The following is a 26,083-nucleotide window of genomic DNA, read 5'->3' on the forward strand; positions in this document are numbered from 1 at the left end:
CATAAAATATATAAATACCATACAACCATTTTGAAAAAGAGTAAAGTTTATTATTAAATTTTTTTTAACGTAAATTTCATATTTATTCACGTTTTTCAAAGTGATTATATTGTGCTTGCGCACTTACAACTAAAGTTATCATTTCTCTTGTACAATAGACATAAAAGCAATATTTTAGATGCATCCCAACATACTTGCATATAGAACACCAATATGTTATTTCCTAAGGAGACAACCCAAATAAAAAAGCTACCCTCTAAAGAAGACCTTATTTATCAAAATACATTTTGAAGGATAAGGAGTAGGGGCATCAAATCTAAGGGGCATCAAATCGTGTTAACGGGTCGTGTTCATGTCGTGTCAAAGTATGTATATTATATTATATAATTCAACCCTAATCTGACCTATTAAGCTTATCGTGTTAAAATTTCAAATCCTAACACAACTCATTAACATAACGGATCATATAAGTCGTGTCAACCTATTTTGACCCATTAGTAACTATTACGAAATAGGTTAACATGATACAATACAATCTATTTTAAATTATTTATGTAAATTAATTGAATATATCCGAAATTAACATATTTGACCTGATTAAATCTAACATAATTTTATATAAATTTTAAAATCACAATATTTATAAAAATTAGAAAGCTAACTACAAGTCTAAAATTACAGTCCAAATAATAAAAATATTTTATTAAAATTTTAACAATTTTACTTTTAAATATAAGGATATAATTGTAACTTTAATTTTTTTAACGTATCATAACGGGTTGACCCATTATCAATCCGTTAAACACTCGTGTCTTAACGAGTCAACCCGTTTTGACCCGAACCCATTAAAACTAAATACTAATATGCTATTATCGTGTCATGATCGTATTTGATTAACGGGTCGTATAACATATTACCACCCCTAACAAAGAGAACCAACCCGGAGAAAGAGCACACTAAAGGGCTCCTTGCAGACGTTGCACACCATGTTTCCCGGAGAAAATCTGCTTATAACATCTTCACAGTTCCCAGCTCCATCCGCTGAAGAATAACAAATCCGATGTGATTTCCTTGTTCCCCAACCTGCCCGCTCCCCATTTTAGATTATCTTCATTACAATTCTTTAGCAGATAGAGAGGCATATGATTAATTTTACATAATGCATATATTTCAAAGCCAAAGTACGTTGAAATAAAAAATTGAATTAAATTAAATAATTCAACCCAATCAAACTGACTTCCAAGACTACAAAAATATTACATGGACATTTGTTCTTTCTCCCTCCACACAACCGGCACCACCGCCTTTTCCTTTTCCCTTTTCTGTATGGAAATAATTACCACTTAATGAGCCAAACGACTTGACTGGAGTATACCATTCATTTATTGATGCCAAGTAGAGGTTCACCAGAAGTCCCCTAACATCTTCAGTTGCTTTCTTTCTTTGGGGTTTGCCCTTGCTTGCCTTGGCCTCCCTAGGGAATCATAGGGAAGAAAAGAGAGTAAAATTTGCGTCAATTACTAGGACTGCATGTACACGAGGAAAATAATCGTGTTTTGTATGCAGTAAATTGCAGAAGTAAATATATAAAAACTTGACCTATCAACTAAAACAAATACCACATGCAAAGAGTTCAAAGCCAATCTTATATATTTATCCCATTATTTGAAAGTAAAGTTCTGTTATAAATATTTTTCAGAAGTTACGCACTACTCGCATCAAACCAACTCTTTCACGAACGTAAAGAGAAACTCAGTTCATTCCCCGTTTTCAAGTTATGCAATCCATAAATTATTTATTATATTTGATCAGGTGAGAATTACAATTCAAAAAAAGTTGGGTTAAAAAATTAAAAACGAAAAACAATTCCACCATAGAGTGCCAATAGCTCGTGGTTCTATCTCCTAAAAACACCACCACAAGATCAGGGACCCACTTAATTAGTTTGTCAATTCAAGCCACCAGTCTACCACATCAAGTGTTGTGGGAGTTTCTTCTATTTCCCCATAATTTCTGCAATTACTATCTTATAGAAACCTTATTCTCGGCACTACAATGATCTTAGCTTATCTTGTCTTCTTCACACTGGGCAAAGCTTACTTTAGCTGATAGGTAAGAAGCACTCAAGCACATAATAGAAAACAGACCAAAACAGGTTAATAAATAATGTTCTCTTTTTTTTTTTTTTTTTTGATAAGTTAATAAATAATGTTCTCTTACTGCTCCCTTATGCCCCGTTAGCCTCCGAATTGATGGAGCTCGTGCCATTGATGAAGCAGCAGCAGCAGCTGCAGCCACACGGATTCTACAAAAAGAAATTCAGAACATCCATTGTCATTTTATTTTTATTTTTTGCAATATTGTATGTTACTGCCGTTGAATCTTTATAGTTGAAATGCCATATACCTATTGTGCACATCAACATATTCATCTGTCTCATCCACAATCTCTTCCTGCATTGATTGACAAAATCATTACCACTTTGTCTTGTGGCAACTGAAGAAATGTGCAGATGGAAAGAAATAGATAAATGAATGATGCACTTTACCTGCAGTAGTTCTTCAAATACATCTTCCAGAGTGATGATACCAATAACTTCACCATCTTCAATATCCTCCGACATATGAGACAAACCATTTCGTGCTGCATCATTACGTTGTAAAGAAGGTGACCTAATCATATTAATAGGCCTTGGAGGCATGTCAATGTCAACAACAACAACAGTATCTGAGTTTTTGTCCTGTTTTGATAGCAAAGGAGTAGTCAATTGAGAGTTCTCAGCAGTGCCTTTGTTCTCTTCAGACTTTTCTCCATCAAGAGTTGGAGGAAGAGTTTTGCCTTTCCCCTTAGCCTTCACCACAGCTGCCATATGACTGCTACCTTTTTGAAACTCATTCAATATATCATACAAAGGCATATCTGCAGGAACCCTGGTGATACCCGCACAGTAGTAGTCAATATCTGAAAGAGATAATACACATATCTAGATATAAATAAGCACACCGTGGAATTCTGCGGATGGAAACAGCACTGACAGGAGTCTCGGTTTCAGGTCGTACAGTGAGTAGACTTTTTACCTAATCCCAAAGTGAAAAGTATAGAAAGTAACAAGTTACAGAATCAGCAAACAGGTAATACATATATTGTTATAAATTTTGTCAACAGCTTCATGTTCTGACCCACCAGAAGAAGTCCAATTATATTCTTGGGATTCCCAGAGTAGACAGGAACTCGACTGTGACCCCGTGCAAGAATTTTTCCCATTGCTTCCCTAGGCGATTAGATTGGAACATGGAATTAAAGCATTGTTTCATAAAGCCAGAAGAAATATGCCAGTCAATATGCATTGCTTTTCATGAAAAGAAACATGCAATCGTTAGCAAAGGCATGTACACATTTTTTTTTATAGGTAGCAAAGGCATGTACACATGTTTTAGTAGACCATACCGGAGTGAGTGGAACGACATTGAAGGATGTATGAATGCAAAATTTAGTTAAGATAAATTTTCATTGAGTTGAATAACTCCTTTTTTGACACAACCTCAACATAGCTTCTAAATCATATTCCAAAAGGTCTTTACCTTTTATATTTAAGGGAATGATAGTGGAACAATAATCTCCACAAAAATAAATTCAACATATTCTAACAAGTTTCTGAAGAAGGAAATTGATTATAAAAGAATGTGGGCAGTAAAATGATAAGAGAATTTAGAAAGAAAATATAATTCTTGGCATTTTGCCAGTGAGGATGGATGAAAAAACAGAAAAATAATAGCAACAAAATTGAGACAGCAGAAGTTACCAGTCCAACTTTGAGTTGACATCTAAAGAAAAGGTTGATTCAATTGGTGTCATGGCCTCTTCAGCAGTCTGAGTAAAAATAAAAGCAAAACAAGGAGGGTGAATTTAAAATGCCACCCACAAATAATACGAAGGGTCCAGGTTATAGAAATGGCAGTATGTAGAAACAACCAACCAAAGCCATTTTGGAGAAGTATGTACATAGTGATGCACTTTGAAGAACTCAGATCACAATATAAAGCATTTCCATTAAATCGTAGCCAGCTATCAAATTTGAATGAAGAGAAGGAAGTATGTGGATGCAATGTAAGAAATGTACATGGCATGCAAAGCACTATTATCCATCAAAGCATGCCCCTCCACCCCCATTCTTTTCCTAAGTAAATAAATAAAATATGTCCTCGGCTGCATTCCACAAATCTTTTAATTTTCTTAAAAATTTAAAGGACTAACTCATCAAAAAAGCTAAAAGGGCTAACCAAAAACTCTAAAAATGCTCAAATACAAGCAAACAACAATAGAAAAATAGCCATATTCATAACAGTTCAAGTCACATTGTTACCTTTTCGGTCAAATCTAATGCTCCACTAATAATGGTCGTCTCATCATGTGTAAGTTCACCTCCCTTCCCAGCCTAAGCATAAAAAAAACAAAATGCTGTGCTATGAATTAAAAAGCCAAGACAAACTTACACATTCTGAACATTAATGGTTTTACTAAGTGATAATTTTTTTTGGATAGGTTTACTAAGTGATAATTGCAGTGCATTGTAACTACAAAGGGATTTACCTCTTTGCCATGGATGGAGACAAGAGCTTTTAGCTGAGCCCGTCTAAATAATGCTTCATTATGTCCCAGTACGCAGTCCAGAACCTGAATCGCATATATTTTAAGTGTGAAGGAGTAAGTATCAATCAAAAGACTACCAGGAGAAGAAAATTGAGAACATTAGCCATAATGTTCGTGAAAGCGTTCTTTGATATTGTATGGAACCTCAAAAACGTTCCGATTATTGAGCCATTTCAGGGCACATAAACATAGGAAGAAAAAATTATCCTAAAGCATCACTCTACAACTCTGTTTTATACCTAACAAAGGTACTGTGATAGCAATAACTAGAAAGTGTGTAAAGGAGAGGTTTGTGAGAAAAGCTTTTTCCACATAAAGAAAAAGATAAAACAAACTGCAGTTTTCTCTTGAACCACTCCAATGCGCAACAACTATGAAAATCTCCCATTCACAAATTGTTATAAAAATTCCAACTTCGATTTTACCTTTCCAATAGGATAAGCTATTGGATAGCAAATTATCATTAAAAATCTCACAAGCCATACAAAGTTGGCCCCTACAGCAAGTCCATATCTTGTGCATATTGCCTGAGGAATAACCTGAAAAATGAAATAAAACAGAAGAATCAATCCCATAAAACAAATGAAGTGTAGTTACAAACATGGTAGCGGAACTGGCAAGTGCATGAAAGTTGGTAAAATAACATACCTCCCCAAAAGCCAGAACAAAAGTTACAGAGAGGATAATTGCGATGTACTGATTGAAGAGTTTATCCAGATAAATAGGAAGGGCCTGCACGTTGCAAATGTCAGAGCTTATAGCTGTAACTGCAATGAGTAATGATGCAGATACAACATTTTCTACAATTCTTTTTACAACTATGATATAAATGAAGGGCAGTATTTTACAAATACTCAGATTTTACAACTAACTTTGATAAACTGGCACCATGGCATTAGTCGGTTGTACAAACGGTTGTCTATATAGCATTATTCAATTGTATTAAAAAATACATAGATGCACGCTATAATACGAACATGCTATCAGATTATTAATACTTGGATCAAATTCAGAATGATTCGAAAGAGACAGATCCCAAATAACCAAGTTCGCCACAAATATAATTAGAAAGAAAGACTCCAGTAAATTAACAAGTCAATTACCTCCATGGCAACGGCATTACATAAAAGCAAAGTCACGAGAAGCTGGTGCTGCTTCTGCACCACTGGAAGTATAGCAGCTGCACATAAAATTCAAAAAAGCAACATAGAGTATAATTTAAAACCGGAACGAAAGCGTTATCTAGTTGCAATCGGGGGATAAAAAGCGGAAGGGGAGTTCATAATGAGATCGGACCTGCTTGCTTTTTCTCGATGGATGTGCCACTACGTCGTAGGATCTCGAGGTCGACGAGGCTGAGGGACATGAGGCCAAGGGTAAGGCCGGACATGATCCCGGCGAAGATGACAAGGAAGCACGATATCCCAGCGTACACGAACCACCAGACCGATCCAAACGATATACCGCTATCGCCGACCTCCGATTCGAAGTTTCGAGTCAGCATCCGAGTCGCCATGAAGGCATTTAGCAGGTGCATCGCGTCGGCTATGCTTATAATCTCCTTCAACTTCCTCTGCTGCTGCTTTTCTTCTTCAGTCTCCTTCTTCTTCTGGCGTTGGTATAAAAAGTTTGATTTTTCGCTGCGTCCGTAAGAAGTGGTGAATCGGTAATTAAAGGAGTTACTTGGAGTGTACACGTGGCGCTATCTCGGAGGTTCGGTTAGGTCTGGGGTACTCGAAACGGCCTCACGCGAGGATCGAACGGCTGAAGTGCCGTAAAGGTGTCAGGTTGTGTGTAAGGACAAAGGTTGGGTGGGGGTGGAGCGATCCACGTATGTCCGTACGGAAGAGGTACGCGTGATCTGGAAAGAGTAATTATTGAAAGTGTATAGTTATGTATAAGATAAAATTTGTATATTAATATTAGTTTTTTAATATTTAAAATTTAAATTAATATTATTTTTAATAAAATTTATTTTTTAACTAATTATATTAAATTAGTGTATATATTAATATATAATTATATTCATAACTAGATTTTTTTTATTAAAATAATATTTACAGTCGAGATGTAATTATCATGTAATTTTATTTTTAAATAAATAAATATAAAATTTATATAAAAAAATATAATTTTTAATAATATATATTAATTTTTTAAAAATAAATTATACTATATTTATGTATTTTACGATTTTATCTAAAATTAATTTTATTTTATTATATAGTGCGGTGGACCAATTTTATCACGAGATTTTATATTATGATTAAGATAACCATGTCACATTTATTTTATCATATAGTCGGGTGGATCAATCTCTCACGCTTCTTAGCCAATACACAATAAAGTGAATATTGACAAAGTGGAGTGGTTTGACGTAGAGGCTGTGTAATATCTTAATTAATCGATTGCTTTTGAATGCCAATTCCAAGTGAAAATGAACGCAAAAAACATGTGGTGTACGTACACCGATCTAAAGCAGACTACGATGTACGGGTGGGAAATGGAACGGCTTTGAATGAGTACGTGGTTGGTGAAGGTCAATGAATTTGTCACGAATTTGGATTCCCAGACCTAAACACAATAAAAGAAAAAAAAAAAAAAAAACACAGTTCTGCTACAGGTATCCGGCTTCTGGGAGAATAAGTTGCCACGACAGCGGATATACTAACAAAATAAAAAATAATAAAAAAGAAAAAAAAAAACCGAAAATACAAATGAAACCCAACCTAGAAAAACAGCTAGCTCTGGGGTGTTTAGTACATGCATTTGGTTTCATCGAAGAAATTATCAGCAGATCAAAACACTTAGAAGGAAATGTCTAAGAAATTGGTTTGAATTAATTTTAAAGATCTTTTTTATATGTTCTACTCATTGTTTCCAAGAGTTTTTGAGTTGAGTAAGTGGGTTTCCCTCTGTTGTTAGGCTTACCGATTTAAATGCATTGAGGGGGCACAAATCCTTCTTGTTTAGTGTGGCCTAAGCATCCACACGGAAGGACACCCCAAAAGCTTTTCATATTTAATGCAGAAAGAGATGGACATAATATTCAATATCAATCGCGATTATGCTAGAAAGTTTCTCTATTCATTCATTATCCACAAGCTCTGAAATTGTGGTCTGCACCAAAATCATGTATAAGTCGCTTTGAAGTATGCTTGTATGCCATCCTTCTAGTTCAAGGTGGGGAAGTCATAGTTAAGGATTTGGGACAGTATATTTTACATCTTTCGTCCTCCGAAGGCAGGGAGTATATTTTACGACATTCATAGTATCTACCAGCAATGCATGCTTAAAGCACTCTTCTGGGGCAAACCCATGAAAATATGAAAGAAAACAAATTAACTTAGCAGCATCTTCACTCCAGTAAAATCACAACCCAATATAAGTATGTTTTTACTTGTCTCCCGCTTAGTTGTAAGATGTGAACTTTACGATATTTTGATACCATATGCTAACACTATGCACGAGATTAATAAAAGACTTTAAAAATGTAATTTAGAGCAAGGTTGAAGTTTTAAGAGATTTTTTCAACACTGTTCCTTCACTCGTCGTTCCCATATATTGCTACCTCCGCCATTAAAATGCTTTTCAACCTTCTCCGCAGTATGCTCTCAGCATCCCACTACAGCAATAACACAAAAGAGAACCATACTCCAACTTCTATTAACGAAACCCACTTTAGTTCAAACAAGCAAGACCATGTAAGAATGCCCCGTCAAACCCTCTGAGCTCTTTCCTTCTCTTTCTTCTTCGTCAGTTACAGAGCCCAATAAGATACGCCCTAGCTCTTCTCCTTCGCTTGCCCACTTCCCTTTTCGCTCTTATTCTCCTTCTCCTCTTAATATACAATGGCTTCTATGTCTTCTACCTTCACCTCCCTTTTCTGTCTTCTACAATGGCTGCATTTCGTCTTCATCATTATCTGTGGGGGAAGATGCGAAGGAGATGCACAGAAAAAGATTAAACAAAACGCTTCATTTTATTATTACACGTGGATGGATGTGTACGCGAGAGGTCCCAACCCCGTTTGCAAATAGACTTTTTGACAAGAAAAAGGACAAGAAGACAAGCAAAATACCGTAAAATGAGATTAGCTAAAAAAGGAAATAAGGTTGGGGAGTTTATATTTGTAGATCAAATGGGGATCCTACGCACCCATGAAAAGGCACGTGAATCTCACAAATTGTGTGGAACCTCACCTGCATGGGCTTGGTTGTTATTTTCCACCTCGCTTTGAGAGGTTTCCGCTCACCTTTGTCAAAAGGATAGGCGGATTTTTAAACTCACTATTTGTATTTCGCTCAACAAAATCTCAAATAAACAAAATATTGAAGAACAAACTAGATCAAATGTCAAATATATAGATAAAAGTAGAAACAGAAAAAAAAATAGTGAATAACAACTTATCCATCGCCACATCTTAGCGACGTGGCTATAAGTCTCACAAAACAGAAACGCTTCAGACCGGATACTCCTACAAGTAGAGAATAATGGAAACCAATAGGTGTGTGCCACGTAAGCGTTATATTTTTAACCTATTGTACCGCGATGCAGGGAAACATCCTGTTATTGGCAACGAAGCACACCCCCAGTTTGTCGCCCTCTCTTTCTCTCTCTCTCTCTCTCTCTCAACACGGAGAACCCCCTAATGTTACTCTGTCTCTCATTCAAAATTCATCTAAGCAAAACAGATCCTCTCTTGCGTTTGATTCTCTGCGTTTTGAGGTCGCTCTCTGTCTTTGTGCGTCATCTCTCTCTGGCCACTGATGCAGTTCTTGCATTCGATTCTCTAAGTGCAGTCTCTCTCTCTCTCTCTCTCTCTCTCTCTCTCTCTCTCTCTCTCTCAAGCAACTCCATGAAACCGAAACTCCCAAAGTGAAGCACAAGATTTCCTTAATAAAAAGATATTACCCAATGCATAAACATAGTCAGTAAAGTGTAAACATTTTCTCCACAATTTGCAATAAACCATCTATCTGCATAACTAAACTTATTTTTATTCATTTTTTTTACTATTTTCCAGAAGTCATTTTCAAATCAAACATACAGAGAACAAAGAAGAAAAAACTCCCAAGAAAGAAATTCACGTTTCACCAATATAAATCCATTCACAGAATCGCACATATAAATAAAAACTTCATCATAATTTTCGCTGTTTGGTTCCTGAGAAGACACCCATAGATCATGACAAAGGCTTCAAACTTCAAATCCCCACCCCCCCCCCCCCCAAAAAATTAATGGAAACTTGAGCTTTCAGTTTCATGGAGGGGTTTCAGTTTCAGTGGCTAGAGTGAGATATGAGCATGGGTGGGTTTCTTGGAGAGACAGAGAGGTGAGACAGATTTGTTTGGATGGCTTTCTCATTTTGCTTGGATGGGTTCGAAAGAGAGACAGAGATGAGAGAGGGCTGTTGCGTGAAGAGAGAGATCGAGAGGGGGTGGGAAAGGGTCTCCACAGAAGGTGTAACGGTTGTAGCCCTTTCCGTGTTGGATGAATTCTCCTGCGTCGCGGCAAACAAATTTGAAGGTGCAGCCCTTACGTCCTTTTACCCATGGGTGGGTGGGTTTGCTTGGATGGGGATGGCTTTGCAAGGTAGAAGATGGTTCAAAACAGAGAAGGAAAAGACTGGGTTCGGAAGAGAGAAGGAGAACAGAACAGAGGAGAGAGAGATCTGATTTTCCAAACACGTGAAGAGAGAGGTTGAGTTGTAGGTTTCGTTTCCCTGCATCACGACATTTTGAAATTGCTTGAAATGGGAGATGTGGCTATCAACTATTGGCCTCCGGTAAATAAGCGTTATAGGATTGAGTACATCTATATGCAAGCACACGGCGCACCACATGCGGACAAAATCTGACGTGGCAACTTAAAATAAAGAGGAAAAAAAAATACGGAAACAAGAAAAAGTGGGAAATGGAAAAGTAGCTTCCTTCAGAAGCTTTTCACCGTTTCATTCATCCCGTACGTAGTTCTTGCGCGAGAGCTTCCCCGACCAATCACGTACAATTTCCGGTGAATCTTCTCCACCATTTTCAGTGTGACGACCAACCCTCTCATCAGTTAATTTTATTTTCATCTATCTGTCACTTTCTCTATTTTAATCCTCAAGTGGTCTCCATTTTTTTGACAGGTTTGAGGTTTCTCAAGTGGTCTTTGTTCCAGTCCATTTTATACCATTAGAGTACATGGTAATCTTAGAAGGAAAATCTCACGTAGCATTCGAGTTTCAGATGAAAAAATGTGCTTCCCGAAAAGGTATTTTTAGTTTTCTTGTTTATTTGAAAATAAGCATGTAAATTTTTACCATTTTTTTACTCTTATATAACGAGGTGGTGTTTTCCTTTACCTTACAAAGTGTTATTTATTTTGGTTTACAACCAAACATAGTGTACATAGCTGCTGATCAAGGAAACCAGTAGAAGAAGGGGGGGTTGAGGCTGCGTTGGTTGGTTTCCTGAAAACAGGGGAGATTGAGGCTAGAGTGAGGGTCGGAAGCTTGTTGGAATAGAAGGTAATTTTTCCTGGCTTGGGATTGAGTTGATTAGTCAAGTAGAAAGTAGTGAAATAATCGGCCCTCATATCTCAAAAACATTACAGAAGTGTTATATAGGGCATTATTAGCAACCAACATCTCTCTTCTTTTTTTTTTCGAAATATTTCTCCTGTTTTATCCATCCCGATTCTTCGTCTTAGTTTGGCAAAATGAAAGTGAATGTATTGTTAGAACCAATATTTATGAAGTAACCAATATAACACTGGCTAGCTTAGCACCTATGTTAAGCTCTGTGTTAATGAGGAAACAGGACCAGATTAGCTAGTTGGTTGTTATACTAACATAGACTGGTGACTGCATTAAGGCACCCATCCCATCTCATGCTTATACAACCAGTTGGATATCACGGGACCATCAATCCTATACTAACGTGAGACTGGTGAAGACAATTGCTTAATACACAAGAATTTGTGAAACCATGGTAATTCATGGAAAGTTCTCATTCCAAAATAAAGCTAGAGTTGAACTCCAATTTGATACATAGCCGAAAGGAGGAAAAAATAGGTTACAATTTGATAAATGAGATGTACGTGCTTGCTCTTCTTCTTCTTCTTTGCCCTTTTTGTTTTTATTTAATAATTTTTTTTTTTATTTTGCTTAGGAAAAAAAAATATAGTCTGCATCTATTCATACATACAAGCTCTGTTAATAGAGTTTGCACATTCATCAAACTATGAAAAACTGAACGTGGTCAACAGTAACGTAGAAGACATAATTTTCATATTTAGTCTTGTACTACTATCTATTTTAGCTAGAACTAGCATGCATATAAACTCTACATATGCAATCATGCATGGTTGTATGTATTAAGTCCTCTTGATAAAAAGTTGCGGCCATATCAATTTAGTTTCTAAATGATACATTATTCTGAGCATATATAATATCTATTACTGTATACTGCTACCAATGGGTTTAGGTAATATAAAGCTTATCTCCAAATTATTTATTGCATTTTATATAATTTATATAAGCTGATTTTTAATGTATAAATCTATTCTCTAGATGGAGAAAGGGAAGGAGCATGCATCTTCCTCTACACCTCCTACCGCACATCCAGAAATAAATCCTCTGTCCTAGGTAGGAATTTATCGCTTTTCGACATATTAAGCTTTTATAGCATTATCATTACTGGTTTTGTTCCGTAGTTGGCACGAGTACATCTTTGTTTCATAATCATTTTTATTTTATATGTTAGGCGATACCAATACCATTTTATCCGGGTTTGTCAAACTATATGCATGGTTTCCATCCACCAATGCCACATGCGTGGTTACCACCATTTGTGGAGCATCCTGATGCAAACCCATCTACATGGACTAGTCAGGTGAGGATACTTCATTTCTTAAGTACAGTGGTTATTTTTATCAATGTTTGTAATCAATTTCGTGGGTGTAATTGCAGGGAAATCCACTGCCCCCATTTCACTCATCAGCTTTCTCTCCGATTGGTGCTCAGTCGACAACTTCAAGCCATGTGGATGAAATCCAACATATATCACCCGAGTCTACTGGAAAAAGTTTGTCGACTGAGCCTTCCATTCATGATACTGTTGAACCCAATGATGCTGATCAGTCCGGGGATAATGTTGAACTCAAAGATGCCGATCAATCCGGGAGTACAAATATTGAAGGGGCCGATATCGTTGAGGAGCCAAAATTGAGAATGGTGTTTAAATCTGAAGAGGAGTTACTTTCTTACTATAAACGATATGGGCAATAATCCGGTTTTGGGATTATGACACAAAGGAGTCATAGGTTTGAGGATGGGAGCATTAGATATGTCACATTGGGTTGTGCTTGTGGTGGGAAGGCACGAAACCGTACGACAAATGTCGCGAGGCTGCGTCCGACATCAAAGACAGAATGTAAGGCACAGATAAATGTGATGTTTAAAAAAGGGGTGTTGAAGGTGTCGAGTGTTAACAATTCCCATAATCACGGCCTAAGTCCACAAAAGTCAAGGTTCTTTCGTTGTAATAGAGAAGTGAGCGAGTCTGTTAAGAGAGTGCTAGATATAAATGATCAGGCTGGGATCAGAATGAACAAGAGTTTTGCCTCTCTTGTACAAGAAGCGGGTGGGTTTGAGAAGTTGCCATTCACTGAAAAAGACTGTCGTAACTATATTGACAAGGCACGCCACCTTCGACTTGGAAAAGGTGGCGCTGGAGCTCTCAGTGAGTACTTTACTCGGATGCAATATAAGAATGACAGGTTCTTTTCACTAATGGATATGGATGATGAAGGGCGGCTGAGGAATGTATTCTGGGCGGATGCACGAAGTAGGGCGGCGTACAAATATTTTGGAGATGTCGTCACATTCGACACGACATATTTGACAAACAGATATGGGATGCCGTTTGCACCGTTTGTTAGTGTAAACCACCATGGCCAGTCAATTCTATTGGGGGCTGGATTAATTTCTAGTGAGGATACAGTAACGTTTACATGGTTATTTCAGACTTGGTTGACTTGTATGAATGGTGAAGCTCCCAAGGCTATTATCACAGATCAAGATAGAGCCATGAAAAATGCCATTAGTCTCGTCTTTCCAAACAGCTGACACAAATTTTGTTTATGGCACATCTTGAAAAAATTACCAGAGAAGCTAGGTTCACATGGTGCATACAAAATTGGTTTGAAAAGCCAGTTGCTAAATTGTGTGTATGACTCTGACACAATAGAAGAGTTTGAGGGCTCTTGGGAAGTGTTGATTACGAAGTACAACTTGCAGGATAATGCTTGGTTGAAGAGTTTATATGCTGAGCGTACGTATTGGGCACCGGTGTTCATGAAACAAGTTTTTTGGGATAGAATGAGTACAACCCAGCGAAGCGAGAGCATGAATGCTTTCTTTGACGGGTATGTTCATGCTAAGACAAACTTAAAAGAGTTTGTCGATCAGTTCGATAATGCATTGAGGAAGAAGATTGAGAGTGAAAGTGAGGCGGACTTCCAATCATTCAACGTCACAATTCTCGTCGTCTCTCCCTCTCCACTTGAGAAGATTTTTCAGGGGATATACACTTGCAATAAATTTAGAGAAGTTCAGAAAGAAGTAATAGGGATGCTTGCAACTCTTCCTACTCTACACCGGAAGGATGGTGTAATTGCGACGTACCATGTAGAAGATGAAGTGGATGTTGAGGATTTCATCAAGGAGGTGACCCACACAGTGTACTTTAATGAGGCCGAATGTGAAGTGAAGTGTTCATGTGCCTTGTTTGAGATGAGAGGGATACTGTGTAGACATGTGTTAGGCATTATGAGAGTTAACAAAGTCTGTTCGGTTCCTGAAAAGTACATACTAGATCGATGGCAGAAAGACATCAAAATGACATACACTCTTATACGAAGTAGTTATGACTTAGTTGATCAGAGGCCTGAAGTTAGCAGATATTCACGTATCATCAAGAAATGCTATGAAGTAGCCACAAATGCATCTTCATGTGATGAGCACACTAAGGATATGTTAGATAAGTTAGATGCGATGAACTTAGGCTACCGCACCAAGACGCCGCCCTCGAAGGTTGTAACTACTGATGCCGACACAATGATAGCTGTGAGTTCTAAGAAAGTATTGAGTCCTAATGTAGTCAAAGGAAAAGGTAGACTGCCATCTCTTAGAAAAAAATCAATGATTGAGAAAGTGAAACACACGACGAAGAAGGCTAGTCAAAAAGGAAAGCGTAAACAGGTTAACTAAGTGCACTATTCTGAATATTCACGCTTTTATACTTTGTATTTTACTATTATAGAGCCATGAGAAGTGAGGAAGTGTTTATTCAGTACTTTAACACCATCTTTTTTTATCTTTGTAGCCGCATGGAATACAAGGCGTGGATGTTGGAACGTGCAGGAATTTATTTGGACAAGCAGATGTTGGAACAACACAAACTGTTCCAGTTCAGGTAACATTTTCCGGGTTTTCAATGATAGGAGAATTAATTTTTTAAGATAATACATAAACTTTTATACTTTTCACTAATATTCTACTTATGTATTGTTAGCCGTGACAATACACTACCGAAGTGTTGGACTTTAGTGCAACCGAATTAGGCTTTGCAGTGAATGAGACTCAAGAAAGTGTAAATGGTTTCCTTTATGTTTGTCATACTGTGTAAATGTTCCATAATAAAGTCCTCATGTTGGGTTGATTTTTAAATACTTCTTTATGTTCACAGATGCAAATTGGGTTGGATGGAACCCAGCCGGAATTCATGCATGAGACACAACCGTCACAATAAGTCACTTAATGGGGTTTGTATCTCGAAATTAATGCACTATGTGTAAATTATAATTTGCTCAAATACGTGAGAAGTACCATATTTGCTGTTAATTTATGGGAGTTTTATATATTCTTTATGTTCAGATTTGGAATTCATCTATGGAAGTTTGATGTGTTGAAGGACAGATTTGGTGTGCTGTGGTATCAGTTTTATAATGGGTACATTCATGGAAGTTTTGTACAAAAAAAGGAAGAGTAAGGGGAAGGGTATTGGGCACTCAAGCAACTCGGTGTTATATATTTTTTTCGATGGGCACTCAAGCAGCCCAGATTAGTGAAGCCAAACAGTCTAAAGCACAAACAGCTGTTATATATATTTTTTGTTGGGTAACATCTTGCAATTGTAATTATTTTGTGATAATTTTACTCAAGTTATGGATGAGTGGTTGTTATTATTTTTTGATGAAAAACAACCAGCTCAAATGCAAAGTACTGCATTTATACTATAGGTATATGTGTAAATATTCCACGTTAATATTTGATGGGTACCCTGAGTGGTTGTTATTATTTGCAAGATTAAAATAGACCACTTGTTGATGGGTAACTTGAGTGAATGGTTTGTTGTCTCCTACTACAGGGTTATTATTTGCAAGATGTTGAACTGGCATTACACTACCCAAGTTAGCAGATTTCAGGATGTTGATGGCCACATTAACAACCACCATATGTTTTATTATTGTTATATATATATATATATATAATTTTTTATATATTTTAACTTCTATAGTGTAGCTTTTATTTAATACATATATATATATATAGAGCATTTGTCATGGTATGTCTCTTTATTTATTTATTTATTTATTTAAGATCAGTTTGATATGTAAAGTTTGTCTATGAAGTCCAGATTTTCTATAATGTTTTAGTCTATCCAAACATTCTTTTATAATTGGTTTGTTGAGGCGGACTTCAAGTTTCTTACTGTGGTGTCCTGTGCAATGTATATAATTGGTTTGTTGAAGCCAGGTTTAAAGTTGGACAAACAGGTGTCGTGTGCATGAGTTGTTAACTTGCCCAGATAAGCAGTACCTGCCATTTTAAATTCATACTACTAATTCGGTGTACATGTTCCATGGGAGTTATTAAATCAACTTTACCTAAAGATATGACCAATTCTAACTTTACATAGCAATTTAATCTTTGAAGAGTTAATCACATTTGATAGCAATTTAATCTTTGAAGAGTTAATCACATTTCAGCAAAATAACTGAGCAATACGGATTCAACAATAAAGATAAATGCAAAATCTGGGCATCTGATCAGTACTTAGATATGTTTCAGCAATACAGATTCAACAAACTAAGCACATTTCGGCATATACATGGTTCAATTTATTTCACGTACTAGGCAACTGAATAGTACCACAGACTTTTCAGCAATACAAATTCAGCAACATAAGCACATTTTGGCTTCACATGGTTCAATTCATTTCAAGATCTGGGTACCTGAACAGTACCACATAGCACTTACAGCACCTGAATTTTCCCACTACACTATCTTCACAACACTATCACACTTTCCAAATAACAAACTAAATGAGCTGCAAGTCACATTTTGCTCAAAAACACAATCAGCAGTTTCATCAGAATGATCTGTCAGTTGCCTACTTGTTCTAATAATTTCTTACACATTTCCATAACTACTAGTCTAAAGCACAAATTCACAAGTTCAAGCTTTATACAAAATGTTTGACAATCAGTGAGTATTCACTGTGATAGTGAGAAGTACAAATAAAGTAATATACAAATTATAAGATAGAGCTTTATATTTCTGCATTGACAGCCAACTCCCAAGTCCCTCTTGAGAGTTTCGCCATCTCTTTTTCGAACCTTTTCCATCCAATTTCGAATCTCTTCCATCCAATTTCGAACCTCTTCCTCTCTTTTTCGAACCTCTTCCTCTCTTCTTTGAACCTCTTCCTCTCTTCTTTGAACCTCTTCCTCTCTTCTTCGCAACTCTTTGGCTATTTGTTGAAACTGAAACTCTGCCTTAGTTTTCTGAAGTTCTTCCTCATTCCTTAAGGAGTTAATTTCTATTTTAACTAGTTATTTTTCTCTTTCATGGCCGCTATCACTATCTGCCCATTTGAAATAATTGCAGTGTGGTAACCCCTGTATAAATAAACCAACAAAAGGTATAGTAAATTAACTTGTAATTTTGACTCAAACCCAAACAGTGCAAGTGCTTCTGACTCCATTTTTTTTTTTACCTGAGAATTATACTTTGAACACCCAAAGAATGATCGACCTGGATTTCTTGGCGTATTCGATATTCTAAGCGAGGCGGGTGACCCACAAGTGCACATTGAATTGTTTCTCAAAGTATGAGTAACACGTGAAGAAGAAGAATCTTCACTCGATACCTTTTCTCCCGACAACATTTTCCCAAAATAGGCAATGGAGTATACTGTTGCTATGAAAAAGAAGTTTTTCTCATTTTTAGTTTATGCTCGGGTTAAGAAGTATTTTTTTTTTTTAAGAAGAGAGGTGGAGCAAATTAGTTACCGTTAGGGGAGTGTCTGGGGAAAACAGATAAATCATATTAGTGTCAGGTGTTAGGGCAATAAGAGCCTTAATGTCATGAACACAGTCAGAAACACAAAGATTAATTTCTTATCCATAAATGATAGACCCAGCCCAATCAATGAACAAAACTGCACAAGTTGAGACTACACAAGCACAAATTCGAGCTAAATGTTTATGTAGTGTAAAACAAAATATAAAAGTAGTTTCAACATATTTTATAAAGAAAAATGGGGCACATCAGCTAATTGTTCCATGAAAGCATGCATATATGCAGATCCATTGTAATGCAGTCAGGTTTGCAATTGCCTTTATTGTTGCAGATAAAAAGGGCTAGCTAGCAGTTACCTAGCTACTTTTTTAATAAAAAATGTACGATATCACTTACATTGGATATTAAAATGTAAGTGATATCACGATACTACTTGCAGATTTAAATTAGCTATTAGCTATTTCAAAAAAATATACTTTAGTTACCTAAAAAGATCACTTTCTGAGTTTTCTAGCTGTACAAATGATATTATAATATGAGTGGTGGAAGTTTAAGGTTGGATTTTGAATGATCAACTTGATAGTTCCTCTAGAACTTGGTTATTGAATGAGGAATCGATCTCTTGTTAGTTAACATATTCTACTCTATTACATTCTAGTCTCCTGTGTAATTATTGCTTTCCTAAGTCTCTTTCATATGTCATTTTAACCATACTACTATCTATTGTTTCTGTCTGTCATGTATTTCTTTCCTTCTAACTTTTTCACACATCATTTTTTGTAGATGTTCCATCTGATACCAACACCACAGGGGAGCTTTTACGTGTTGAATAACATTTTTTGCTTGAATTATTCATAAGGAGTGTTAAGACAATTCAGTAATTTGACAGATAACTCTATGTTAATTTTTTTTAAATGTTTGAATTGAACATCGAAAGTTAAAACCAAATTTTGTTTTAAGGTTTGATTTATATTATAATATGACCAACTTGATAAATGGCTTGTTAGATTTTGATGGTTTCAGTTTAGGAGACATTCACTTCAAACCTTTTCAACAAATTAATCTAAACACACAAATCAACTATATTTTTACAAATAAAATAAGTTCAAATTTTCGAACCTATTCCTTCCACTTTCTCGGCAGCCAAACAGGACATTAGAATGTAATGCTTTCTGTGTGTCAACATTAAAACACTATACATAACTCAATCTTCGTACAAAAATGAAAACTATTAATTTCTGAACAGAAACCCTAGCAAAAAAATGTTCGGTGTGAAACCAAAACTATACATTTTCAAATAGAAACTCTAAAAAAAATTCTGAATACAGATTATTTGCTTCTACTTTATTCATCCTATTAAAATATAGACCAAATAACCAAAAGCACCATTGAGAGAGAGACAGACCTGTTAGGCTCGATTTAGGGTTTCCAAACTCGGATCTACATCGTAGAGTCCATGAACAACATCGATGATATTGAAAACAAAAAATCGCAATATATCAATAGCTAAAATAACTAAAAGCAGGAGAGAGAGAGAGAGAGAGAGAGAGAGAGAGAGAGAGAGAGAGAGAGAGAGAGAGAGAGAGAGAGAGAGAGAGAGAGAGAGAGAGAGAGAGAGAGAGAAGGGAAGACCTTTCAATCTCGATTTTGGGTTTTCGCAATCTCTACAAATCTACGCCAACCAGTAGAAGAAATACAACTGATTTTCAGTCAAGATTAAGCTGCAAAGGTACAACATCATACGGGGGAGAGATTGATAGATGAGAAGAGTTTCGTAGGGGGGAGGGAAAAGCTGAACGAAGGGGAAGGAAATCTGAAGGGGAGAGGGCAAAATATTTCTCTTAATTACGAAATCTGTCAGATTTCAATCCCCAAAGATATTTGCTGCTTTTCCCGCTTAGACTTAAACGCCCCGTTTTATTTATTAATCCACGTCAGCAGTTTAGTGCGCAATTCGTCCCCCCCGTGCCTGCATTCAAACTTTTCCTTCTCCCTACTCTCAATCTCTAATGCTACTCAGTCTTCATCTTCTTCTTTTGTTATTCGTCTCCTCTAGCTCTCCTATTTTTCTTACCTTCTTTTAGCCTTTTTCTTACAAATCCATGGTATTCATCGAAAGATCAACAGCCATGACCATTGGTCTCTACAACCAACGGCCTTGGTTGTGGGTCTTTGTGGAGATTCATGGCCAAGTCGTGATTTTGGGTTTTCACAACCCACATCCAAGTTGTGGTTGTGGGCGATGCTATGGGTTTGCAGAACCCCACGGTTAAGTTGTGACAAAGAGTGTTTGAAACACACAATCATGGCTTGGTTGTGGGTCTACACAAAGACCCACGAGTAGACCACGACAATGGTTTGATTATCGGGTTCTGCTACGTACAAGCCATCTGTGCACTTGTTTGTGTACGGAGGATAATATTTTCAGATGCTTAATTTAAAAATAAAAATAAAAAAAATAGAGAAAACATGAAAGAGAGAAGAGAAAAGAGTCAGGAGCGAACATCGGCTTCAAGCTTCATTTTCTCGTCCTAACAAAACCTAAATCGTAGGTTTTCATCTCCATCTTCTCCATTTGCTGCAGATTTCGGTGAGCTTTATTTTTTTTTTCTATTTGTTCCAAGTTTTTATCTTGGGCAGCTCCTTCGTCACTTTGCTTATTTATGTTTTTTAGGTATGAAGATGATGATATTTATTTATGTTTTCCTGGGCTGCTGTCAACCATTTTTGATCGGCAAGATAGAAGGTGATGGTTTTTGCTTGTGTGGGCCTTGTCATTGGGACTGAAGGTGGTGGCGATACTCACACAGAGAGAGAGAGATAGAGAGAGAGAGAGAGAGAGAGAGAGAGAGAGAGAGAGAGAGAGAGAGAGAGAGAGAGAGAGAGAGAAGAAAACGGAAGGGTGGCGCGACGTTGAGGAGGAACTCACCGTGCGATGGGACTGGGTGATGGCAGAAGTGGTGGTCGTGCTCGACGTGGGGAGCAGCGGGAAAAAAATAGATATGTTGCTCTGTTTTGGGGAGCAAAAATAGAGAAAAATTTCAGATTGAGCACGACCCACATCTTCCTCTTCTTTTTCATCTTTGCCTTTCTTCATGACCCAAATGAATTCTTGTTCAGAAGCCTCAAGACCCATGGCAATTTCCATTGGCTGAGAATCAGTTAAGTTGGCCAAACTTCCGAAGCATATATAAACAACTGAATTGTTGTTTTTTGTATTAAACCACTTCAAGCATTCTTGTTTATCGATGGAGGATTCTTTTCCCCTCTGACCTCTGTCTTCAGCCTCCTTGTTGCATAGTGAAATTGGACCTATATGCCATGCCTTCCTTCCCAAGACCTTTATGTAATGATTTGCATAAGCCGGTTTGAGCTCATAGAAGCTGTTTACAACAACCCCACAGCTCCTCACCTTTGCTTCTTTGGTTTCTTTCAAAAACTTTTTATGAGGTTTATAATGATGAAAGGTTTAGAATTAGATAAAACTTTTTTATGAGGTTCATACACTTGTAGACTCACCATTGTAGACAGAGAGAAAAAACTAGTTCCATGAAAAACAAGCATTGGGATGCCAAATTTAGCAGCAACATCAGTTGCCCATGGCAAGAACATGTCGGCAACAATGCAATGAGGTCGGTTATCTTGTAGTAGCTGCTCGAGGGGTTGTCGGAGCATTCTCATGGCTGTCATGAAACTAGCAGAGTTTTCATCGAAAATTTGGGGGAGGAAATTTCGAGTTTTTCCCTTCCCGCTCCAGAAGCAGTTGTTTGATGAAGACAAAAACGTCTTCCCACTCTTGTTGCACGAAATCACTTTCTCCATGCTTTGAAACACGCCATTTCATTTGACATGTCAGCATCGGTGCACTTTCTGGTCCGCAAATGGCTTGCAAAAGGAGTTTTCCAAAAGAAAAAGGTGGGAAAAGTGAATATCGAAAGGAGTGCAGCCGGTTTCATTAATTCATCTTCCCGCACGAATAAAACTCACCGTTTCATTAAGAGTAATGTCCACGTCAGCCTGGTGCGCGAATCCGTCCGCAAGTGGCCTGCAACAAGACTTTTCCTAACTTGTGGGTGTGAACAAATGGGTCGGGCGAGCTGTGTTCAGGGGCCCTCCAACCAAGCGTAATGGGTGTGTGTGGAGGTTGAGTGATAGGCAACGACAAATTTAAAACTTTGACCAAAAAAGACAAAGGATAGTTTTTTAGAGGAGATAAAACGTCTATTCCTCTAGATGTTGGCTCAAGGGGTATATACTTTGGTGTTGGTGATATGTTCTCTCCAGATTTAAGAATATTTGAATCTCTTGGGTGCAAACAATTTTTAGAAACTATCGAGCTAAGAGAACATCCCTCAAATTAACAAAATGCACTTACAAAAAACCAAAGGAAAGAGACACAAACCACCCCTCATTTTAGAGAGACCAAGGGAGAAGGAATAAGATCTTCCCTCTCCATTTAATGTAATTGGGATGTGGAAGGAAAATATGGCACGAGAAGTGAACCAAAACACACAAATATCAATTTACTCCACCCTAGAGTTAAAAATATTCCCTTAAACATTTCAAATTATCCATTTACAAATTCACACTCGCTTCTCTTTCCATTTCTTTCATATTTCAACTAGTAATGTTATTTTTTTTTTTTTTATATTTTAAATCTTGTCATCTTCGGTCACACTTGTTGATGTGATATATTTGAGTAGTTTTATATGTCTCAGTCTATCGCTTCGACAGACAGTCACTTAAGACATATCACATGTGATTGAGATTTGAGGATGAAGAACAACATTCTTTTTGTCAATTGTTTTGTCCATATACAGAACGCCACAAATAAGAGTACCAAAATCACTAATCAAAAAAAAAAAAAAAAAAAAAAAAAAAGAGTACCAAACTTTTTGTACAAACGAAAAGGGAAAACAAAGTGCAACAAAACCTAAATAAGTACAGGAAAATAATAAATGTTGTTTAGGCTGCATGGAGGCATAATCCAGACTTTCGGACTAGAACTTGTAGTGTGTTTCTCTCCCCCGATTTTTGATGAATCCAGGCTTCGCAATTGTTACGTAGACAAACCTGCCATCAAAAAACTGAACCACAAACCAGCTCCAAAGTTATGACAGAAATCTCATTGGTTCCCCTGATTTAATAAGGACACCAAACTATTACCAAAGGGCATACCTTTCCATTCATCTCTTTCACTGCCAATTTGGCAGTGTCCTCACTAGTAAACCAGATATACGCAAATCCTAAAGACTGTCCAGAATTTCTATCCACAACTAGTTTGACTGAAAGAAAATGTTAAACAGAGGTTTATATGTAATCATTGAAATGTTTTTTCTTTTAAAATTCAAGAATCATGAAAGAAGCATGCACAAAAGAAAAAAAAGGAATGGATAAAATTCATCAAGAATGAGATAAGGTATGCTTAAGGATCAACTACAGAAATCTCCCAATGCCCTATGTAATAACTTCAAAACATGATAATGAACTCTTCAACTCTCCAGCCTGACTTTGCAATGACCCATCACACAACCTAGCAAGCCTCCATTGCATGAATATAGGCACTTTGCATTTATCACTGTTGGGAATTTGAACCTCCAAAATTCACCCCCCTAGGATCTACCCTTTGCAGGAATAATAAGAAAAATAGAGAAAAACAACATAAGAAATTTATGTGGAGACTCTAAAACAGGAGAAAAACCACTAGACTCAGAGAAGAAATTTCACTATGTGAAAAATTATTACAATCACACAATTTTTCTCCTCACCCTCAAACACACACACAAAGCTACCTCACTAGTAAAACTTTAACTTTATACCCCCTTCCCCTTTTTACAAAAAGGCTAACAGAGGAATTTAACTAAAGTCAAAAGTTACTAGATAAGTTTTCAACTGGTGCACTTAAACTAATAGGCTAAGCCTCTTATTTATAACTTGGCATAATGCTTCTTTGTTTACATTCCACCGGTGTGGGACTAAAAATGAGCAATTAGTCAACAATCACCACCTGAACCCATTATCCAGACGCATTGTCATCTACTTGTGCCCCAAGAGCACTACCAGCATGCCTTGATATACTTGAACTTAGGACATAATCCAGAAACCACTGTAAAGTTTTCGTATCAGCTAACTAAATAGTCTAAAATAAACATATTACGAAGCCACTCCTTTCAGCAACTTCTTTGTTATAATTAGATATATATGATGAGAAATGTTATCCTTCATCTCAAGTTTTGTCACTACCAGTCGCACCTGGTGATGTGGCAAATCTTAAGTAGTGGTTTATTCAAGTCATAAATGTATAAAGCCAATTTAAATGTGCCACATCACAAAGTGTGACCGATGATGATAAGTAAAATCAAGAACGAAGAGTAACATTGCTAACACTATATTCGACAAGAGGGAAATAAGAATAGGGAAAAGGAAAAGACCAGCCTGGATACAGATATCAACCGTCTTAAAAAGCCGTATGAAGTCCCAGCTCCAAGTACAAATATAGGCCTAACAAAGGCCAGAAACAAAAAGTCAAGTGAATCCTCTAAAGCTCGAGGAAACAAGAATTCGTGGGCTAGAAGGGCATGGAAATTGGTGCATTTTTGGCCCAGACAAAAGATTTGGGTTATAATTAAGGTTGTGAAACCACGAGAAAGGGCATTAGAAGTTGCCTCCACAAACTTCCTAACTAAAGAATATACAAGCTAAGAATTCACCTTGGCTTACTTCTCCATAGTGTGAAAAGACCTTGTGCAGACGTCCCTCAGACATTGAGTGCGGCAGTCCTGCATCAGTTTGCTCCAAAGGGTTCAGAAAAATGGTTATTATCTGCAGAGAATTAATGGAGAACTTCAACTGGAAAATATTAACAATTAAACCAAATTACAAAAAGCAGCATGGCTTGCCGGCAACTATGAAGCAAGAAAATTAGAAAGATGCAAAAAAGTGCCTGCTTATGCTTAATATTCTTTTGTTTTTAGAAATTTCGAATCATTCTCAACGTTGTTTAACCTCAAAACCAATTAATCCTGGAAAATTACTAAAAGAATGAGACACCCATACAGCCTACCATACTTATTAATGGAATGTCAACGGAACACACCCTATAGATTTCTAGGAAGAATACTCTCTCAGTAACTAACAAACCTCTGAGCTTCATTCCTACAAGTCTCCACGTATGAAGATTTATAGGCCATTTGGAACAAAATTAATATACCTTTTATGAAGATTTTCGAGGAAGAGAGAGTTTCATCCTGTACTGAAGTGCTCGAGCTCGGGCTACAGCGAAGTGATTGAAACGACGGGTAACGAAGAACAGTTTGTCGAGAGAATGATATTGAACAAAATTGAGGTGAGATTGATGATGGAACTGGGGTCTCTGAGAGAGAGGCGTTAGGAATGGCTGGGTGTCTGTGGTATTGAAGCAATGAGAATTGGGACGGGAAGTAATGCAAAAGTGCCATTGAAATCCCTAATCTAAATTTTCCGAAAAAGCTTCGAAACAGTCCGAGAGAAGGTTGACGTCAATGGTCGAAGCAACGGACGTTCTTTATGAGAGCGACGCCGTCACCCTGCCACGTTGTCATCGCCATTCCGTAAAATTTGAGAAAATGTACCAACAGAGAGCGTAAAATTAAAAAAAAAAAATCCATACATCCTCCTACCATTCTATTTATATTTTATTAATTAAAATATGATATATTTATTATTATTAAATAATTATTTATTATATATTTTTTTATCATTAAATAATAATAAATATATCACATCATATATAATGTCATAAAAATAAAATAATAATATAATGTATAACATTACTTTAAAATTAAATGCATAAATTAATATAATTTTATAGAACATAATATATATTTGATAATAAGAAAATATTTATAATATGATATATTATATCAATTTATAAATTTATTTTATAAAAATTTTTTTATATTGCTAAATCATTTTTCTATTTTAATTATTATGATAGATATCTTGATTTCGAGTAATAATATATACTACACTCTTATCTTATTTTTATCTTACTAAATAAGATATGACACATTTATCATCATTAGATAATAAAGAAGTATG

At 36.5% G+C, this 26,083-nt stretch overlaps 4 protein-coding genes across 6 annotated transcripts; 1 reads left to right on the top strand and 3 right to left on the bottom strand.

Annotated features, from left to right (window-relative positions):
* Positions 1–1,182: 1,182 nt before the first annotated feature.
* On the bottom strand, positions 1,183–6,294 carry LOC122300506 (DUF21 domain-containing protein At4g14240-like). Of its 2 annotated transcripts, none has more exons than XM_043111218.1 (13): positions 5,947–6,293; positions 5,754–5,830; positions 5,299–5,382; positions 5,076–5,189; positions 4,591–4,674; positions 4,364–4,435; positions 3,803–3,870; positions 3,184–3,271; positions 3,004–3,077; positions 2,549–2,930; positions 2,407–2,453; positions 2,221–2,305; positions 1,183–1,474 (listed from the first exon to the last, which is right to left on the bottom strand). In XM_043111218.1, the coding sequence occupies exons 1-13, from the start codon at positions 6,185–6,187 to the stop codon at positions 1,427–1,429; spliced, it is 1,464 nt and encodes a 487-aa protein (XP_042967152.1). In that variant the 5' UTR covers positions 6,188–6,293; the 3' UTR covers positions 1,183–1,426. The 2 variants fall into 2 exon arrangements, with proteins under 2 accessions (XP_042967152.1, XP_042967151.1); XM_043111217.1 differs by lacking the exon at positions 1,183–1,474 and adding an exon at positions 1,491–2,168 and having other exon boundaries at positions 2,211–2,305; positions 5,947–6,294.
* Positions 6,295–12,940: 6,646 nt separating this feature from the next.
* Positions 12,941–15,449, top strand: LOC122301824 (protein FAR1-RELATED SEQUENCE 5-like). Its single transcript, XM_043113197.1, has 5 exons — positions 12,941–13,685; positions 13,806–14,002; positions 14,108–14,899; positions 15,024–15,113; positions 15,387–15,449. The coding sequence occupies exons 1-5, from the start codon at positions 12,941–12,943 to the stop codon at positions 15,447–15,449; spliced, it is 1,887 nt and encodes a 628-aa protein (XP_042969131.1).
* A 4,261-nt stretch (positions 15,450–19,710) lies between these two features.
* LOC122301825 (scopoletin glucosyltransferase-like) lies at positions 19,711–21,826 on the bottom strand. The gene is made up of 3 exons (XM_043113198.1): positions 21,524–21,826; positions 20,934–21,443; positions 19,711–19,725 (listed from the first exon to the last, which is right to left on the bottom strand). Exons 1-3 carry the CDS (start codon positions 21,824–21,826, stop codon positions 19,711–19,713), a joined length of 828 nt encoding a protein of 275 aa, XP_042969132.1.
* Positions 21,827–22,780: 954 nt separating this feature from the next.
* LOC122300507 (organelle RRM domain-containing protein 2, mitochondrial-like) lies at positions 22,781–25,546 on the bottom strand. Of its 2 annotated transcripts, XM_043111219.1 has the most exons (4): positions 25,215–25,546; positions 24,715–24,783; positions 23,183–23,289; positions 22,781–23,091 (listed from the first exon to the last, which is right to left on the bottom strand). In XM_043111219.1, the coding sequence occupies exons 1-4, from the start codon at positions 25,459–25,461 to the stop codon at positions 23,005–23,007; spliced, it is 510 nt and encodes a 169-aa protein (XP_042967153.1). In that variant the 5' UTR covers positions 25,462–25,546; the 3' UTR covers positions 22,781–23,004. The 2 variants fall into 2 exon arrangements, 1 of the variants encoding a protein (XP_042967153.1); XR_006240035.1 differs by having other exon boundaries at positions 23,052–23,091; positions 23,183–24,826; positions 25,215–25,253.
* Positions 25,547–26,083: the final 537 nt, after the last annotated feature.

This window comes from Carya illinoinensis, chromosome 2 (assembly GCF_018687715.1).
Source record: "Carya illinoinensis cultivar Pawnee chromosome 2, C.illinoinensisPawnee_v1, whole genome shotgun sequence".
Classification (NCBI taxonomy): domain Eukaryota; kingdom Viridiplantae; phylum Streptophyta; class Magnoliopsida; order Fagales; family Juglandaceae; genus Carya; species Carya illinoinensis.